Here is a 20,939-nt window from a genome sequence, read left to right on the forward strand (position 1 = left end):
AAAATTAGAAGGGAATTAAAAGGAACCAAATGGCGGAATTAAAGGAATCTGTCAACAGGTTTTTGCCACCTAATCTGAGAGCAGCAAAATGTAGGGGCAGAGATGTTGATTCCAACGATGTGTCACTCACTGGGCTACTTAGTGTAATTTTGATAAAATCACTGTTTAATCAGCAGGAGATTATCATTACGGGACTACTTGGCCTGCTGCCAGGTAGTCCAGCATATTCATGAGCTCTATGTAAGTGCTAGATCTGCAGCAGAGAAAACATAGATTTTATTAAAATGACAGCAAACAGCTCAGTAAGTGACACATCGCTGGAATCAGGGTCTCTGTCTCTACATTATGCTACTCTCAGATGGGGGAGCAAAAACCTGGTGTCATATTCCCTTTAAAAAACAATACCCAGAGGAGCAGTGGGAATAAAATAAGAGCATATGCGGACCACCTTTGATGTGTTAGTAGGTCCTCTTTAACACTAGAAGTCCCAGAGAGGGGTCATTTAACATTTCTACCATTGAAACCCTATGGAGCTCGAAATTCCTGGGACTTCTAGTGTTAAAGGGTTGTTCTCAACTCATCTGCAAGGTGCACTGATCCCCCAAATTCCCTCCATGATGGGGGGGGGGGGCAGTATGCTCTTGAATGGTTGGGATCACCAAAATGGTTACGACATTGGCCCAATGTGCGATAAAAGTGCTGCAAGCACATGCTGCGAGCTGGCTGGACCCAACAAACCAGCCACCTTCAAAAAGCACTCGCAAGCTCTTTAGCAAACAGCTTGTGTGCACTGTGTTCCTTGCCAAAGAGACCAGCCACCCCTGATACGCCGCAGCAATGGCTGATAAACTAAGCAATGAGCAGTAAAAAGAAAAAAAATATTTGATCCATTCTTCGCAACGGAGAGGATATTTGCTAACAAACAAATTGCAAAGTTGCTTGTTTTAACAAGCACTTGTCAATTTTACACTTTTATGAAAGTGAGAAAACCCCTTTAGGAACCACTGCATGATGTTTTTATGGTGGCTGTATAAGGCTATGTGTCCACGTTGCTTTTTACCTGCTTTTTTGCTGCTTTTTCAACTGCAGCGTTTAATGCCAAAATGGATGTGTTCTGCTTTTCAAGCAAAGTCTATGGGAATTTGGGTTTCTTGTGCCCACTATGCAGTTCAAACTGCAGCCTTTTTCTGGCAGAACTTTGGACAAAAACTCAGCTTTGCAGTGCAAAACCCAAATGGCAAAAACAATTGACATGTCAATTGTTTTTGCCATTTGCGTTTTGAACAGCAAAGCAGAGTTTTTGCCTTAGTTTCTGCCAGAAAAAGGCTGCAGTTTGAACAGCATAGTGGGCACAAGAAACCCAAATTCCCATAGACTTTGCTTGAAAAGCAGAACACATCCATTTTGGCATTAAACGCTGCAGTTGAAAAAGCAGCAAAAAAGCAGGTAAAAAGCAGGTAAAAAGCAACGAGGACACATAGCCTAAGAAACGTCTTCTGACGCGCCGGCTTTTTATGGTTGTAAGTCAGAAAAAGATTGTAGAATCTCAATGCCCAGTCTGCTACTAACATCCGTTTCCACCAGGCACTAATCAAGGCCTTGGTTTAGTCTTTTATGGTGGGATACAAATTATTATTTATTATTATAGCGCCATTTATTCCATGACGCTTTACATGTGAAAGGGGTATACATAATAGGGACAAGTACAATAATCATAAATAAAACAAGGCACAGACTGGTATAGGAGGAGAGAGGACCCTGCCCGCGAGAGCTCACAGTCTACAGGAGGAGAGAGGACCCTGCCCGTGAGGGCTCACTGTCTACAGGAGGAGAGAGGACCCTGCCCACGAGGGCTCACAGTCTACAGGAGGAGAGAGGACCCTGCGCGCAAGAGCTCACAGTCTACAGGAGGAGAAAGGACCCTGCCCGCGAGGGCTCACAGGCTACAGGAGGAGAGAGGACCCTGCCCGCGAGGGCTCACAGTCTACATGAGGAGAGAGGACCCTGCCCGCGAGGGCTCACAGTCTACAGGAGGAGAGAGGACCCTGCCTGAGAGGGCTCACAGTCTACAGGGGATAGGTGAGGATACAGCAGGTGAGGGTAGAGCTGGTCATCTGGCGCAATATCAGACTAAGGGTTACGGCAGGTTTGAGCTTTGTTGTAAGAGGTGGGTCTTCAGGTTCCTTTTGAAGCTTATCAAGGTAGGCGAGAGTCTGATATCTTGTGGCAGAGCATTCCAGAGTATGGGGGAAGCACGGGAGAAGTCTTGGATGCAATTGTGGGAAGAGGAGACGTCACGGGAGTAGAGAAGATCTTGTGAGGATCGAAGGTTACGTGCGGGTAAGTACTAGGAGACTAGGTCATAGATGTATAGAGGATACAGGTTGTGGATGGCTTTGTAGGTCATGGTTAGAGTTTTGAACTGGAGTCGATGGACAATGGGAACCCATTTTGCACTAACAACTTTCCAACTACAACACTAAAGAACATCTAAAACGGTAGATCAACCTTTCCACGAATACCTGCTTTTGGTCAGCATCTGCCTATGCTATGGCCTGCTATAAGTTAAGTAAAAATATACCATAAATTTCTGCATGTGGCTAATATATGGTACTTTTCTCCTGTGCGGATACTGTCTACACAGGAGCTAGCAATCTCTTTTTTTTTTTAATCAATCTCCATAGGAAATGGAAATAATGTGTCGTTCAAGGTCACCAATGGTTCGACGATGCACGGAGTAATGCTAGAGCCTCCAGTGTGTCTTTGGTCCACAGCCAGCTCTTTTTACCACTGAGCCAGCTGTATCTCCCTATTGTAAATGATACCTGTTTATAAGAAGTTCTTGCCGTTCTGGAGTGTATCTGTCTGTGTGGGGCTTTCAGGAATGGATCTGGGGTCTATCTGTCTTTCAGGAGCGGGGTGATGAATAGATCTTGGGTGTATCTGTCCTTGAGGGGCTGTTTCCAGCAGTTCTGGGGTGTATCAGTCTGTAACTAGAAGTTTTGGCACGATGATCACATCATATTCCGTATATATAACTATGTTTAGTTTTTGCACTGGAAGTATTTTGACTGTTATTTTTTTAATCTCTGCTGGGCAACCTTTCAACTATGTGCTCTTAAAAGAAAGAGCGAGAGACGTCTGGCGCGTTTAACCCTCTCTCTGCGAGGGATACGTTTCCTTACACGAATAATCCTGGCAATGCAAATGTGGAGTGCAACCCCCGAAGTGCTCCTCTGGCTTCAACCTACAAATCTAAGTGGCCATAGATATCAGATATGTCTTGGCGGACGTGCAATGTTTGCAAGGTCGGCTGACAGTGTAATGTCTAGCGTACCTTAAAGGGGTTGGAAGGAAAAAAATTTGTGCAAGGTTCACGTGAATGGGACTAAGCCGCAAGAGTAGGCTTGGTCCAAGAACAAGAGTGGACGAGGGCAATTGGGACTGGATATTGAGTATATTGGGGTCACCACCATAGGGTAGAGGGAAGATGGGACGGCATCCTTATTTTAGCACCACCATAGGATAGAGGGAAGATGGGACAACATGCTTGATGTTAGCACCACCATAGAGTAGACTGACGATGGGACGGCATGCTTGACTTTAGCACCACCATAAGGTAGGGGGAATATGGGATAGTATGCTTGATTTTAGCACCCCATAGGGAAGAGGGAAGATGGGACGGCATGCTTGATTTTAGCACCACCATAGGGAAGAGGGAAGATGGGACGGCATGCTTGATTTTAGCACCACCATAGGGTAGAGGGAAGATGGGACGGCATGCTTGATTTTAGCACCACCATAGGGTAGAGGGAAGATAGGACGGCATGCTTGATTTTAGCACCACCATAGGGTAGAGGGAAGATGGGACGACATGTTTGATTTTAGCACCACCATAGGGAAGAGGGAAGATGGGACGACATGTTTGATTTTAGCACCACCATAGGGAAGAGGGAAGATGGGACGGCATGCTTGATTTTAGCACCACCATAGGGAAGAGGGAAGATGGGACGGCATGCTTGATTTTAGCACCCCATAGGGAAGAGGGAAGATGGGACGGCATGCTTGATTTTAGCACCACCATAGGGTAGAGGGAAGATGGGACGACATGTTTGATTTTAGCACCACCATAGGGAAGAGGGAAGATGGGACGACATGCTTGATTTTAGCACCACCATAGGGAAGAGGGAAGATGGGACGGCATGCTTGATTTTAGCACCACCATAGGGTAAGGGGAAGATGGGACGGCAGCCTTGATTTTAGCACCTACATAGGGTAGGGGGAAGATGGGACAACATGCTTGATTTTAGCACCACCATAGGGAAGAGGGAAGATAGGACGGCATGCTTGATGTTAGCACCACCATAGGGTGGGGGAAGATGGGATGGCAGCCTTGATTTTAGCACCACCATAGGGTAGACGGACGATGGGACGGCATGCTTGACTTTAGCACCACCATAAGGTAGGGGGAATATGGGATAGTATGCTTGATTTTAGCACCACCATAGGGAAGAGGGAAGATGGGATGGCATGATTGATTTTACCACCACCATAGGGAAGAGGGAAGATGGGACGACATGCTTGATTTTAGCACCACCATAGGGTAGAGGGAAGATGGGACGACATGCTTGATTTTAGCACCACCATAGGGAAGAGGGAAGATGGGACGACATGCTTGATTTTAGCACCACCATAGGGTAGAGGGAAGATGGGACGACATGTTTGATTTTAGCACCACCATAGGGTAGAGGGAAGATGGGACGACATGCTTGATTTTAGCACCACCATAGGGTAGAGGGAAGATGGGACGACATGCTTCATTTTAGCACCACCATAGAGTAGAGGGAAGATGGGACGGCATGCTTAATTTTAGCACCACCATAGGCTAGAGGGAAGATGGGACGGCATGCTTGATTTTAGCACCACCATAGGCTACGGGGAAGATGGGACGGCATGCTTGATTTTAGCACCACCATAGGCTACGGGGAAGATGGGACAGCATGCTCGATTTAGCACCACCATAGGGTAGGGGGAAGTTAAGACAGCGTGCTTGATGTTAGCATGCCCAATCCTAACACCGTGCAGGTTATAACCTACCATCAGAAAAGTCTGGCACTGGTTCATCTCTCCCACCATTTCAAAATCTTGCATGCTCAATGGAGTTGGCCATGAAGGTTTATGGGAGAGGTGGGAGGAATAGCTCTTTTATAGAGGCTTCCATTATAATGATGGTATTTCCTTAGGATCATACATTATTTATATGTGATAATTGATTATATACCACCAACAGATTCTGTAGCGCTTTACAAACTATCCAACTGGGACTGACAATCTAAGTTGTGAGACTTAAATCCATGACCCCAGAAGTGCAAAGCAACAAAGCAACAGTGCTAACACTTAGCTGCTCTTCTGCCCATTAAAATTAGATCAGTTTTGAGTATCCTGGCAGTGAGATGTTTGACGGAGCCATGATGCTCATCCACCTGCACGCGGTACATATAGTAAAAGGAGTGCAGGGTATGGCAGCGATGCCCCATTCACTATGGCTGCACCACTCAGCTTATCAGAATGGGTGCCAAGAGTTACACCGCCACCAATCTCATATCCATAGCCACTCTGGGGACAACCGAAGTCAGCCCCTATGGATTGCAAAAATAAGCCATCAATATTACGATCCCCTTAAAATCTCTCTGCAGGTCTTCTGACCAGAACTTGACAGCCTCATATATGTTTATGATGCTAGGGTCCAAGACCTCATTCAGTTTTGATATAAGTAGATGTATAGATAAAAATGCAAACATTGTCCGATATACTAATCAACCTTTTATTTTCTTGCAGTAGGCTGCTGTGACTTCTTCTGAAGATGCTTCAACTGTTATTCATTTTCTCCTTTTTTCCTGTGGTGCTTCATTCGGCAGCAGCACCTTTTTCTGGACAACAGCAGCAACCGATCCCAGACCCCTGCTATGATGAGCATGGCCTTCCCCGTCGATGTGTGCCCGAGTTTGTTAATGCAGCTTTTGGAAAAGAAGTCCAAGCCTCCAGCACTTGCGGACGTCCGGCCACCCGCACTTGTGATGCCTCTGATCTGAAAAAGGCTCATCCGCCCTCCCATCTAACGGACCTTAACTCAGCTGGGAACATGACTTGCTGGAGGTCGGAGAGTTTCCCACGTCATTCACCGCAAAATGTCAGCTTAACCCTCTCGCTGGGAAAGAAGTTTGAGGTGACCTATGTCAGTCTACAATTCTGTTCTCCTCGACCCGAGTCCGTGGCTATATTCAAGTCTATGGATTATGGTAAGACTTGGGTTCCTTACCAGTATTATTCGTCCCAGTGCCGTAGACTGTACGGGAAACCAAGTCGTGCCAGTGTCACCAAGCAAAACGAGCAAGAGGCACTGTGCACAGATGGGCACACAGATCTATATCCACTCACTGGGGGCCTTATAGCATTTAGCACCTTAGATGGAAGACCCTCAGCTCAAGATTTTGATAATAGTCCTGTGCTCCAGGACTGGGTGACTGCTACTGATATTCGTGTGGTCTTCAGCCGTCCTCACCTGCAAGGGAACAGGGATTCTGAGTTATCAGATGATGGTCCAGGCTTCTTCTACTCCGTTGGAGAGTTTCAAGTGGGCGGCAGGTGCAAGTGCAATGGACATGCCTCTCGCTGCGGCAAAGACAAAGAAGGACGGTTGATTTGTGACTGCAAGCACAATACAGAAGGACCGGAATGTGATCGATGCAAGGCCTTTCATTATGATCGACCATGGCAGAGGGCCAATGCCCGTGAAGCCAACGAGTGCATGGGTAAGTGTGACGGAAATGCAAATGTTTTCTTTTTTCCTTTTCTTTTTTTTCCACTTCGCTCCTCAAAGAACTGTCTCGATTATTTGAGTTGTGCAAAGTTTTACAAGACACGAGAAGATAAATATTACCATGAAGGGAATAATGGATTCATGAATCATGGTTTACAAGAACTCTAATTACAGATATTAAGATTACATTTCACCCACACGTGTGTCACTTACACGAGCAAAAGCGTAAGGCTACATGCGCACGCTGCTTCTTTTTCGTGTTCACAAACTGCAGCCAAAACTGCACCTTGTCAGAGAGAGCCTGGAAATGTCACAAAAAATGTAGGTGCTTTTTTGGTGCGTTTTTGCTGCTTTTTTGGTGCGTTTTTGGCTGCAGTTTTGTCAACAATTGTTTCATGTATTTTTCAGTTCAAACAAGCCCATAAAGCTTGTTGAATTGAAAAAAAAAAAAAAATTAGAAATAAATAAATAATTAAAAAAAACTGGCGTGCGGTCCCCCCCAATTTTAATGCCAGCCAGATAAAGCCATACGGCTGCAGGCTGGTATTCTCAGGATGGGGAGCTCCACGTTATGGGGAGCCCCCCAGCCTAACAAAATCAGTCAGCAGCCGCCCAGAATGGCCGCATCCATTAGATGCGGCTGTTCTGGGACTGTACCCGGATCTTCCCGATTTGCCCTGGTGCGTTGGCAAATCGGGGTAATAAGGAGTTAATGGCAGCCCATAGCTGCCAATAAGTCCTAGAGTAATCATGTCAGGCGTCTCCCCGAGATTCCTTCCATGATTAATCTGTAAATTACAGTAAATAAACACACACATCCGAAAAATCCTTTATTAGAAATAAAAAACACAAACACATTCCCTCATTACCAATTTATTAACCCCGACAAAGCCCTCCATGTCCGGTGTAATCCAGGATGGTCCAGCGTCGCTTCCAGCTCTGCTGCATGGAGGTGACCGGAGAAGCAGCAGACACCGCCGCTCCGGTCACCTCCATGCAGCTAATGAAGACAGCCGCGCGATCAGCTGAGCTGTCACTGAGGTTACCTGCGGCCACCGCTGAATCCAGCGGTGGCTGCGAGTAACCTCAGTGACAGCTCAGCTGATCGCGCTACTGCGTGGAGCTGACAGGAGCGTGGAGGACGGGACTTTCAGCGGTGGCGGTGGCAGTGAGAGGGGTCCATCATCTCCCCTGTGCGGGGACAGCGGTACTTCGGGGAACACGTGGAGGACGGGACTATCAGCGGCGGCAAAAACGCAGGAAGAATGAACATGCTGCATTTTTTCTGTCACAAACTTTTGACAAAAAAAACGCTGACAAATAAACTGCAATGTGTGCATGACAAATCTGACTTCTCATAGACTTTGCTGGGAAGTCAGATGTCAGAAAGTTCTGCTGACAAAACTGCAGCCAAAAAAGCAGCAAAAAAGCAGCAAAAAAAAGCAGCGTGCGCATGTAGCCTAAGGCTACATGCGCACGCTGCATCTTTTTGTGTTCACAAACTGCAGCCAAAACTGCAGCCAAAATGCAGCCAAAACTGCACCTTGTCAGAGAGAGCCTGGAAATGTCACAAAAAACGCATGTAATTTTAGGTGCATTTTTGATGCGTTTTTGGTGCGTTTTCGGTGCGTTTTTCACACCCTGCGTTTTTGCTGCGTTTTTGTGACAAATGTTGACAAAAATGCAGGAAGAATGAACATGCTGCATTTTATTTGTCACAAACCTTTGACAAATAAAACGCTGATAAATAAACTGCAACGTGCGCATAGCAAATCTGACTTCTCATAGACTTTGCTGGGCAGTCAAATGTCAGAAAGTTCTGACAACAAAACTGCAGCCAAAAAAGCAGCAAAAAAGCAGGAAAAAAAGCAGCGTGCGCATGTAGCCTAACTATGTTTTTAACGTTTGATTTTCAGGCTCCATATCTCACCATCCACTACAGCTTTGAGCGTGAGACAATCTTCATTTTATAGATAATCATCTTGGCTATCTCATACATAAATTTAGCTAACAACTTTAGCATATGATTAGTTATACAGATTCTTATCATATCACTGCATTGTTACCGTTTTGTTCCTGGTGGTGGAAAAATCTTTTTCTTCCCGTATACTACAAATTAAAACCTGTTCTCACATTCCCTAATAGCTCAGTGTGTTATTAGGTTGATTTCCAAGCGAAAGGTAACGGGTTCAAATCGAGAAGCAGCCATGAAGAAGATTTCCCAAGAAAAGAGAAGCCACATCATCCAACTCATCGATAGCGGTCTCTCAGCCAAGAAAATTGCAAAACTGCATCATGTCAGTTGGAAGAATAAGAAATCAAGTCCGTCCATCCATTCAAAAGCCAAGAGGTGACGTCCAGGCAAAATATTGGGAGTCAACAAGTCGGCTCATCACAAGGTCTATAAGTCCTGGGGCAACAAACCCGGCAGTGGAGTCGGCTCGCCTGCTTTGTAATAGTGAGATCACAGATGTCAATGCAAGCACCGGGCGACATACATTACACAAGTCTGGAATGGTGGCCCGAACAAAGGTGAAGAAGCCTTGACTTCAATATCATCATAAGAAGCGTTGACTAGAGTTTAAAAAAAAAAGTATAAAAAGTGGACAGTAGAAGATTGGAAACGGGTGATTAGGAGCGATGAGATGAAAGTCAATAGATGGCTCTGATGGGGGCAAATGGGTCTGGAAGAAACATGGGAAAAAGGGGCTCGAGAAATTGTAGGAACTGTCAAGTTCAGTGGAGGAAGCCTGATGATATGCGGGTGTTTCACAGCCAAATGCATTGGATATTTAACCAGGATCAATGCTGGTCTGAATGCTGAGATATATGTGACTATCCCACAAGATGAGTTACTTTCTACACTCGAGTACTATGAGTATGAAAAGGATGACGTAGTGTTCCAACAGGACAACGACCCGAAGCATACGCTGAGATTGGAGAAGAAATGGTTTAATGACAATGAAGTAGAGGAGCTGGATTGTCCCCACAGTCCCCAGACCTCAACCCAATCCAGCACTTGTGGGTAGATGTGAAGAAAAAGCTGTATACATACCCAAGTGAGTCAGCTAGTGTGTGCCAACACTGGGAACGTAGAGAAGAGACCTGGGATCAGATTTTGGCCCAGACGTGCTTGAATCTGATGGAGAACATGCCCAGAAGGATTCAGGCAGTATCGAAAGCAAAAGAAGAATTTACAAAATACTAACAAAATAAAAAAAAAATATTTTTAGGAGCAAAACAGTATCAATGCAGTGACATGACACACTGAGCTAATAGGCAGTGTGAGAACAGGTTGTAATTTGTAGTATACGGGAAGAAAAAGATTTTTCCACCACCAGGAGCAAAACCATAACAATGCAGTGACATGACAAGAATCTGCATAACTAATCTTATGCTATATAGTTGTAAGTCAAAATTATGTATGAGATAACCAAGATGATTGTCTATAAAATGACGCTCAAATCTGTAGTGGAAGGTGAGATATGAAGATTGAAAGTCAAAAGGTCAAAACATTGTTACCCTTTTGCTCGTCAGTGTAGATACCAATACAAGTTTAGAAGCTATGATTAGGGCCGTTTCACACATCCGGCTTTTTGCCGGATTGCTGGATTCGATGCACTCTAGTACAATGTGATACAGTACAAGGGCAGTGCGACAACTTCCGGGTCATATGCTCCAGTCACTTGACTGCATGTGACCAGAGCTTGTTGCGCTGCCATTGTACTATATCAACCTTGTACTGGAGTGCGCCGAATTCGGCAAAAAGCCGGATGTGTGAAACGGCCCTTAATAAATTCTAATCCCTACCATCTTTCTTCAGCAGTTGCCCTTATCTAAAGGGGGCTTTACACGCTACGATATCGTTAATGACTTATCGTCGGGGTCACGTTGTTAGTGACGCACATCCGGCGTCATTAACGATATCGCAGCGTGTAACACTTACCAGCGACCTTAACCGACCTCAAAAGTGGTGAAAATCGTTCACCATGGAGAGGTCGTCCTAAAACAAAAAATCGTTACTGGTTTATTATCGATGTTGTTCGTCGCTCCTGCGGCATCACACATCGCTGTGTGTGACTCCGCAGGAGCGACGAACGTCTCCTTACCTGCGTCCACCGGCAATGCGGAAGGAAGGAGGTGGGCGGGATGTTATGTCCCGCTCATCTCCGCCCCTCCGCTTTGATTGGCCGGCCGCTTAGTGATGTCGCGGTGACGCCGCTGTGATGCCGAACGCACCTCCCCCTTGAGGGAGGGATTGTTCGGCAGGCACAGCGACGAGGCCGACCAGGTAAGTGTGTGTGACACTGCTGTAGTGATAATGTTCGCTGCGGCAGAAATCACACGATATCACATGCATGACGGGGGCGGGTGCTTTCACGCTCGATATCGCCAGGAATATTATAGCGTATAAAGCCCCCTTTAGTTCTTCTCAATTACTATCATATAGCCGGAGCCCCTTTCCAATTGTTGCTGGATACTTTATCGGTGTACTTATTGATTCCGGACATCGTTGAGTGGCTCTTGCGTCAGCTGGTGACATCCGCAAATACTAATATGCACTGGGTGCAAGTGTGATATCATAGAATGACTGAAAGCTTAACGCCACGGTTATAATCCAACCATTGTCACATTCGGTGAAATTATTGGGTTTATCTACTTCTACTGCCAAATCGAGCTGTTGGCAAAGTGTCCCACAACAATTAGCTGGTTGACCTTGCAGCTAATAAATTAAAGAGGTCCTCTTTGATGAAAGAACTGTTTTAACAGTAGGGTAGAAGTAATATCACTGGATATGTATTTGATATACTAGGCTTAACACTATTCGTTAGATTTGACAGTAGCGTGTGATCCGGGAAAGGTTGAGGACCTCTATTTTATGGCGGATCTCATCTGCTGCTCTGGATCTCATTCATCTTCTCTGTATTCTTCAGTCTGTTTCTCTTCTCGGTCTCTTCTGAGCCTTTTCCCCCTTTCATCCAGCCTTTGTCCTTTCTCTGTATATCTCTCGCAGTCTGCGTCTTTTCTCCTTGACTGTGTTTCATCACCAACCTTTCCTTATACCTGCCCGCTTTAATTTATTCCGTGCAGTCCCTTTTTCTGCTTCTGCCTCCATTCATCTCTCTTTTGCATAAGTCATTTTTCTTTTTCTCGGCAACCCTTCATGGAAATTCAATTTATCATTTCCATCCATATCTGGCAGAACATTGCCGCCTCTACTTTGCTGCCGCCGCACACACAAACCCATTTATCATGTTATATACTGTATATCACAAAAGTGAGTACACCCCTCACATTTTTGTAAATATTTCATGTTATCTTTTCATGGGACAGCACTGCAGATCTGACCCTGTGATACAATGTACAGTGTCAGTGTGCAGCTTGCATAAGTGTAAATTTGGTGTCCTCTAAATAACTCAGCACCCAGCCATTAATGTCTAAACCGCTGGCAACATACGTGAGTACACCCCTAAGTGAAAATGGCCAACTTGTGCCCAAAGTGTGAATATTTTGTGTGGCCACCATTATTTTCCAGCACTGCCTTAAGTCTCTTGGGCATGGAGGTCACAGGAGCCGCTGGATCCTCTTCCATCCTCCATGATGAGCTGGTGGATGTTAGAGACCTTACGCTCCTCCACCTTCTGTTTGAGGAGGCCCCACAAATGCTCCATAGGGTTTAGTTCTGGACATGTTCGACCAGTCCAGCACCTTTATCCTCAGTTTCTTTAGGGAGACAATGGTGGTCATGGAGGTGTTTGGGGTTATTCTCATGTTGGAATATGAAGGGTGGGAACCATGCTCTGCTTCATTATGGCACCGTACATGTTGGCATATGTGGTTCTTTTAAAGAACTGTAGCTCCCCACAGCCCCAAACCATGACTCTCCCACCATGCTTGATTGTAAGCGAGACTCACTTGTCTTTGTCCTCCTCACCTGCTTGACATCATCTGAACCAAATAAGTTTATCTTGGTCTCATCAGACCAGAGGACCTGGTTCCATTAATCCATGTTCTTAGTCTGCTTTTCTTCAGGAAACTGTTTGAGTACTTTCTTGAGCATCATCTTGTAGATGAGGCTGCCTTCTGGGACAACCACCATGCAGAGCAATGTGATGCTGTGTGTGATGTATGGTCTAAGCACTGACAGGTGGACCCCCCCATGGCAAGCCCTGTTCTGAGTGCAACCTGTCTTGTTATCCGCTGTATGGTCTTTGCATCTGTGCTACAGCTCACTGTCATGGTGGTGGCAATCTTCTTAAAGCCTCGGCCATCTTTACGTAGAGCAACAATTGTTTTTCTAAGATCCTCAGAGAATAGTGGAACCTGTCTTGCTATCCACTGTATGGTCTTGGCCACTGTGCTACAGCTCACTGTCATGGTGGTGGCAATCTTCTTAAAGCCTTGCTCATCTTTACGTAGAGCAACAATTGTTTTTCTAAGATCCTCAGAGAATAGTGGAACCTGTCTTGTTATCCGCTGTATGGTCTTGGCCACTCTGCTGCAGCTCAGTGTCAGGGTGATGGCAATCTTCTTAAAGCCTTGCTCATCTTTGCATAGAGCAACAATTGTTTTTCTAAGATCCTCAGAAAATAGTGGAACCTGTCTTGTTATCCACTGTATGGTCTTGGCCACTGTGCTGCAGCTCAGTGTCAGGGTGGTGGCAATCTTCTTATAGCCTCGGCCATCTTTATGTAGAGCAATAATTCTTTTTCTAAGATCCTCAGAGAATTCTTTGCCATGAGGAGCCATGCTGATCTTCCAGTAACCAGTATGAGAGACTGTGTGAGAGCAATAATACCGAATGTAACACCCCTGCTCCCCATTTACACCTGAGACCGTGAAACACAAATGAGTCACATGCACAATTTGGCCATTTTCACTTAGGGGTGTACTCACTTTTGTTGCCAGCGGTTTAGACATTAATGGCTGTGTATTGAGTTATTTAGAGGGCATCAAATTTGTACTGTTACACAAGCTGCACACTGACACTGTACATTGTATCACAGGGTCAGATCTTCAGTGCTGTCCCATGAAAAGATACAATACAATATGCCCCAATGGGGACAGTGTTGCCAATGTATGTAATGTGCCGTGGAATTAATAGTGCTCTATAAATGAAAACAATTATTATTAATTAATACAAAAAATGGGAGGGGTGTACTCACTTTTGTGATATAGTGTATGTTCCCACTACTTCTTTTATAGCATTTACCAACTTTTCGATTTTCTTTGTCTTCTCCCTTCCCATTGCTCGAACCTCCCCTCCTGCCCTTTTACTTTCTGTGATTCTTTTTTAACAATGACACCTCATCCGCTTTTCCCGAACAGATGCTCTAATTAGCAGCAATTAAAGGAATCCTCTCTAGTCTTAGCGGGAGGTCTTCTTGCAAGGAGTCTCTCCCCGTGTCTCTAGTCAGTTGAAAAAGGAACCATCTGTGTGGGCGGCATCAAAAAGTGGCCAGGAAAAAAAAAAAAAATAAAAAAATAAAAGTACCAGTGATACTGTGCCAATATCAGGAAACTCTACACCTGAGAAACTTGTGAGTCATATATACAGACCGTGCCTCGGAGTCCTCACATGCATTTTCTGACATTGTAGAGTGTAAAAGTTAATTGTTTTATTATCTGTTAATTAGAGAAATTCCAAAACTCTTGCCATTGGCAACCCCTGAAAAAGCAAAGGAATCTTAATGATGTTCTAATTGTTGCCAACATTGATTGTAAACTTGCATTTGCTCGGCCGAGCATCTGTGCTTTACAACAAGGAGTTGGGAGGATGACCTGAAAATCATCATCATCTGTACGGGCGATGGAAGACTGTTTACAGCATTGCTGCTCACTATTTACATTGGATCGCTTTAGGGTATAATAATAATTAATAATTTTATTCATTCATATAGCGCTATTAATTCCACAGCGCTTTACATACATTGGCAACGCTGTCCCCATTGGGGCTCACAATCTAAAGTCCCTATCTGTATGTCTTTGGAGTGTGGGAAGAAATCGGAGAACCCGGAGGAAACCCACGCAAACACGGGGAGAACATACAAACTCCTTGCAGATAGTGTCCTTGGTGGGATTTGAACCCAGGACCCCAGCACTGCAAGACTGCAGTGCTAACCACTGAGCCACCACAAGACTGCAGTGCTAACCACTGAGCCACCGTACCGCCCTAGGGTATGTTCACACTTGTGTATTTGCTGCAGACGTTTCTGCGGAATGTGCGACAACTTGCACAATTCTTCTAAAACAATCACATTCCGATGAGCAGATATGTTGTTAAGTTTATATTTTACTATGGAAAGGCACATTCCACTACAATAATCCATAGCTTTTTTTTTTTTTTGGGGGGGGGGGGATCTTCCGAAACATCCCAACCAAAACTATACTTTTTGAGCCTCCATTAGGTAAATAGATTCAGCTGCTAAATCTATGGGGAGAGGTTTCATTCCTTATATGTTGATTTTCTGGTATAAAAAGTCTCAAAATTTGCGTGGACTCTTTTTTTTAACCCTTTTGTGCCAGTTCTGTCACATGTTTTAAAAAAAAAAAGGAGGTACGGTCAGTCATTTCAGTTTCTTACACACACAGGCCTGGAGATGAGTCAATATTTTGTATTAGGTGCAACTTTTTCAACATAAATTTTGCACATCTGAATCCTGAATATATATGTATGGGGCACTCAGATGTATGGGGCAATGGGGCACTCATATGTATGGGGCCCTCATATGTATGGGGCCCTCATATGTATGGGGCAATGGGGCCCTCATATGTATGGAGCACTCATATGTATGGGGCACTCATATGTATGGGGCACTCATGCGTATGGGGCACTCATGCGTATGGGGCACTCATGCGTATGGGGCACTCATGCGTATGGGGCACTCATGCGTATGGGCCACTCATGCGTATGGGCCACTCATGCGTATGGGCCACTCATGCGTATGGGCCACTCATGCGTATGGGCCACTCATGCGTATGGGCCACTCATGCGTATGGGCCACTCATGCGTATGGGCCACTCATGCGTATGGAGCACTCATGCGTATGGGGCACTCATGCTTATGGGGCACTCATGCGTATGGAGCACTCATGCGTATGGGGCACTCATGCGTATGGGGCACTCATGCGTATGGGGCACTCATGTGTATGGGGCACTCATGTGTATGGAGCACTCATATGTATGGGGCACTCATACGTATGGAGCACTCAGGCGTATGGAGCACTCATACGTATGGGGCACTCATGCGTATGGGGCACTCATATGTATGGGGCACTCATGCGTATGGAGCACTCATGCGTATGGAGCACTCATGCGTATGGGGCACTCATATGTATGGGGCACTCATGCGTATGGGGCACTCATGCGTATGGGGTACTCATATGTATGGGGCACTCATATGTATGGGGCACTCATGCGTATTGGGCACTCATGCGTATGGGGCACTCATGCGTATGGGGCACTCATGCGTATGGGGCACTCATGCGTATGGGCCACTCATGCGTATGGGCCACTCATGCGTATGGGCCACTCATGCGTATGGGCCACTCATGCGTATGGGGCACTCATGCGTATGGAGCACTCATGCGTATGGAGCACTCATGCGTATGGGGCACTCATGCGTATGGGGCACTCATGCGTATGGAGCACTCATGCGTATGGGGCACTCATATGTATGGGGCACTCATGTGTATGGAGCACTCATATGTATGGGGCACTCAGGCGTATGGAGCACTCAGGCGTATGGAGCACTCAGGCGTATGGAGCACTCATACGTATGGGGCACTCATGCGTATGGGGCACTCATGCGTATGGGGCACTCATGCGTATGGGGCACTCATATGTATGGGGCACTCATGCGTATGGGGCACTCATGCGTATGGGGCACTCATGCGTATGGGGCACTCATGCGTATGGGGCACTCATATGTATGGGGCACTCATATGTATGGGGCACTCATGTGTATGGAGCACTCATGCGTATGGGGCACTCAGGAGAAGTAGCATTCTGTCGAAAGTTCAGCCAACAGCTATAAGCTATCTCATGTATATGGCCAGCTTTAGTAACTTGGCACCACTGATCTTACAGATCACAAGACAGACTCTATCCGAATGCCTACTGCCACCCTAAGATATAGTTCCTAATGAAATCAAATATGAATTTCGGATAGATTAATCAGAAAATATTAAAAAAAAGTCAAAAATTAAACCCTATGGCTAAATAGAGGCGCAGTCTGTGATATGTCCACTTTCACCTTTAAGGTGACGCTCTCCAGATTTTAGGGCAAAGTTTTCTTACATGAAAGGAAAATGCCAACCGATGTCCACTATCGAGGTCAGACAAAGGTCCGCGGCTACGGATTAATGTCTGCCATTACCATGTCCTTGAATAGTCTCTTAAAAGCAATGGGCAACCCCAACAAGGTTAGGAAAACATCGCCGATGAGGTTGCTGATAATTGCTTTAATTAACCCAGTCCCGGTGCCACTGTTGGAACAAGACTCCAGCTGTCTTGCAGAAAACGTGGTGTGTGTTCTTCGGGGCTAGTGTGGATTAAGCGCCCAAAAATGCTGCCTCGGCAGCTGCTGGAGGAACTACAACCTCCAGCAGGGCCCGCCGGAGAGACACCCAGCAGCTGGAGTAGCGCCCGTTGCCTGCATCTGATTTCTATCATCGATTGCTGCGAGTTTTTATAGGAAGCAAATGTGTTCAGCATATCTGCAGAGCATTTATGTTCCTTTAAGTAGCAAACCACAAAACACCTATTTTATGACATCTACGAGGCTCGTAGCGCCCCAGGAAAAAAAAAAATAATATTGCTATGCTGTACAAGTCACTTGGGGCTGCCAACCCCCTCCAGTTAAATGTATATACTATGTAATGAGAATATACATCATGACTAAGGCTGGTTTCACACTTACGAGTAGGTTCGGACCAGCCGGTCTCCTGGCCCGAACACACCAGCCTTGTTGGAATTTGTGCAGCCGGGTTCTGACCCTCGTACGTCTGGGTCCAAATACGGTTGGCAATGACTGCGGGTACAGACATGAGGCTACAAGTTTTGGTCGGGAGTGTGTCCGGGCGTTGCGAACAGTATATGTACTGTGATATATGCCCCTCTGAACTCAACCTAATGCCGTTGGATTTGGGTCAGAAGATTTACAGCCATTCCAGACCATGAACCATGGTGGATGAATTAAACCGGCCTCCTGTCCGGCATTAATGCAGTCACAGCTCAGCTTTCCTTCAAAGTTTTAGATCCTTGGCCTGGTCAGACTCCTGTCCATAAGAACCACTGATTGATGACTAGCCCATTGGCATCTGTAGTGCAAAGATATTAGTGGCCATCAGGAATCCGTATTGGAAGTCTGTCTTTAAGAAACCCTTTAAGATATTAGACTGCAATAGTTTAGTTTATATTAGCTCGTTTTTCTGTAATTTTCCCAGACACCTGGAGTTATAGTTCTCTTATCAATGTTTAGTGAGAATGTACGTGTTTATAGTATGGTAAAACATCTAAAACCAGGAGCCTTTGGCATGTCTCATCTGGTGACGTATTTGTCCGGTGTAGATTGACATCTGAAGAGTTGGCCACTCAGAAGAGGGATACTATATTGGACAAATGGAACCTATTAGAGTCTGTGTAACATTTGGTTACGCAAGCAATTTGTTTTCAAGTGAGATGCAAACAGGGGAAAAACTGCAATACAAAAGGATAAAAGGTTGGCTAAAGCGGGCTTTACACGCTACGATTTTGCTACAGCGATCTCGTTGGGGTCACGGAATTTGTGACGCACATCCGGTCGCTGTAGCGATCTCGTTGTGTGTGACTCCAAGGAGCAATTTTGGATCGTTGCAAAAACGTCCAAAATCGCTCCTCGTTGACATGGGGGTCTGCTCCCAATTATCGATACTATCGCTTTCCCGTTGTTGTTCCTCGTTCCTGCGGCAGTGCACATCGCTGTGTGTGACCCCCGTAGGAACGAGGAACATCTCCTACCTGCCGCCGACCATAATGCGGAAGTAAGGAGGTGGGCGGGATGTTCCTCCCGCTCATCTCCGCCCCTCAGCTTTCATTGGGCGGCCGCTCAGTGACGTCGCTGTGACGCCGAACGGACCGCCCCCTTAGAAGGAGGCGGTTCGACGGTCACAGCGATGTCAAAGGGCAGGTAAGTACGTGTGACGCGGGTGCGCGATTTTGTGCGCGATGGGCAGCGATATGCCCGTTGCGCACAAACGATGGGGGGGTGTCGCATGCTAGCGATATCGGGCCGGATATCGCAGCATGTAAAGCCACCCTTATTGGAACACTCCAACACAGCTCCTTCCACCAAGGGGACCAGTATACAAATGGACTTGTATCTTCAGCAGGGATTGCTGGGTAACACCTCTATTTAAACCTGAAAATTGTGAATACAAAGCTACTGCAGCTGAAGCACTCAGTGAGGGACTGCTGGAGAAGCTGCAGACTGACATTAACCGTTTCGGTACTAAATGAAACGAAATCACATTTAAATGTGGATAGTCAGAGGGATATAACAGACTCCAATCCGAAAGCTGACACTAGTCTCCAAAAACAGGGAGACAACCGTGACAATCTGTTGGAAAGCTGACTGAAATGTCGCAAAATGTTTGTGCAACTCACAGTTGCGGAAAAAATGTTGTAACTTTTGGCCTTTTTACGAGACCTTACTTAACAGGAGTGAGTGTGGCTAGATACAGTTAGGTCCAGAAATATTTGGACAGTGACACAAGTTTTGTTATTTTAGCTGTTTACAAAAACATGTTCAGAAATACAATTATATATATAATATGGGCTGAAAGTGCACACTCCCAGCTGCAATATGAGAGTTTTCACATCCAAATCGGAGAAAGGGTTTAGGAATCACAGCTCTGTAATGCATAGCCTCCTCTTTTTCAAGGCACCAAAAGTAATTGGACAAGGGACTCTAAGGGCTGCAATTAACTCTGAAGGCGTCTCCCTCGTTAACTTGTAATCAATGAAGTAGTTAAAAGGTCTGGGGTTGATTACAGGTGTGTGGTTTTGCATTTGGAAGCTGTTGCTGTGACCAGACAACATGCGATCTAAGGAACTCTCAATTGAGGTGAAGAAGAACATCCTGAGGCTGAAAAAAAAGAAAAAATCCATCAGAGAGATAGCAGACATGCTTGGAGTAGCAAAATCAACAGTCGGGTACATTCTGAGAAAAAAGGAATTGACTAGTGAGCTTGGGAACTCAAAAAGGCCTGGGCGTCCACGGATGACAACAGTGGTGGATGATCGCCGCATACTTTCTTTGGTGAAGAAGAACCCGTTCACAACATCAACTGAAGTCCAGAACACTCTCAGTGAAGTAGGTGTATCTGTCTCTAAGTCAACAGTAAAGAGAAGACTCCATGAAAGTAAATACAAAGGGTTCACATCTAGATGCAAACCATTCATCAATTCCAAAAATAGACAGGCCAGAGTTAAATTTGCTGAAAAACACCTCATGAAGCCAGCTCAGTTCTGGAAACGTATTCTATGGACAGATGAGACCAAGATCAACCTGTACCAGAATGATGGGAATAAAAAAGTTTGGAGAAGAAACGGAACGGCACATGATCCAAGGCACACCACATCCTCTGTAAAACATGGTGGAGGCATGACCTCCACCATGACATGGTGGAGGCATCCGGCAGACAAGAGTTGCCGGATGAATTCTGAAGTGTACCGGGATATACTTTCAGCCCAGATTCAGCCAAATGCCACAAAGTTGATTGGACGGCGCTTCATAGTACAGATGGACAATGACCCCAAGCATACAGCCAAAGCTACCCAGGAGTTCATGAGTGCAAAAAAGTGGAACATTCTGCAATGGCCAAGTCAATCACCAGATCTTAACCCAATTGAGCATGCATTTCACTTGCTCAAATCCAGACTTAAGACGGAAAGACCCACAAACAAGCAAGACCTGAAAGCTGCGGCTGTAAAGGCCTGGCAAAGCATTAAGAAGGAGGAAACCCAGCGTTTGGTGATGTCCATGGGTTCCAGACTTAAGGCAGTGATTGCCTCCAAAGGATTCGCAACAAAATATTGAAAATAAAAATATTTTGTTTGGGTTTGGTTTATTTGTCCA

General features: G+C 45.6%; 1 protein-coding gene across 1 annotated transcript in view; it reads left to right on the plus strand.

Moving 5' to 3' along the window:
- The window catches only part of NTN3 (netrin 3), a 110,221-nt gene that overhangs the window by 21,479 nt on the left and 67,803 nt on the right, over positions 1-20,939 (plus strand). Inside the window, exon 2 of the mRNA XM_075318247.1 lies at positions 5,839-6,812. Within this exon, the coding sequence (XP_075174362.1) occupies positions 5,864-6,812 (949 nt within the window). The 5' untranslated portion in view covers positions 5,839-5,863. The remainder of the gene's footprint in view (positions 1-5,838; positions 6,813-20,939) is intronic.

The sequence above is a fragment of the Anomaloglossus baeobatrachus genome, chromosome 7, assembly GCF_048569485.1.
Source record: "Anomaloglossus baeobatrachus isolate aAnoBae1 chromosome 7, aAnoBae1.hap1, whole genome shotgun sequence".
Lineage (NCBI taxonomy): Eukaryota > Metazoa > Chordata > Amphibia > Anura > Aromobatidae > Anomaloglossus > Anomaloglossus baeobatrachus.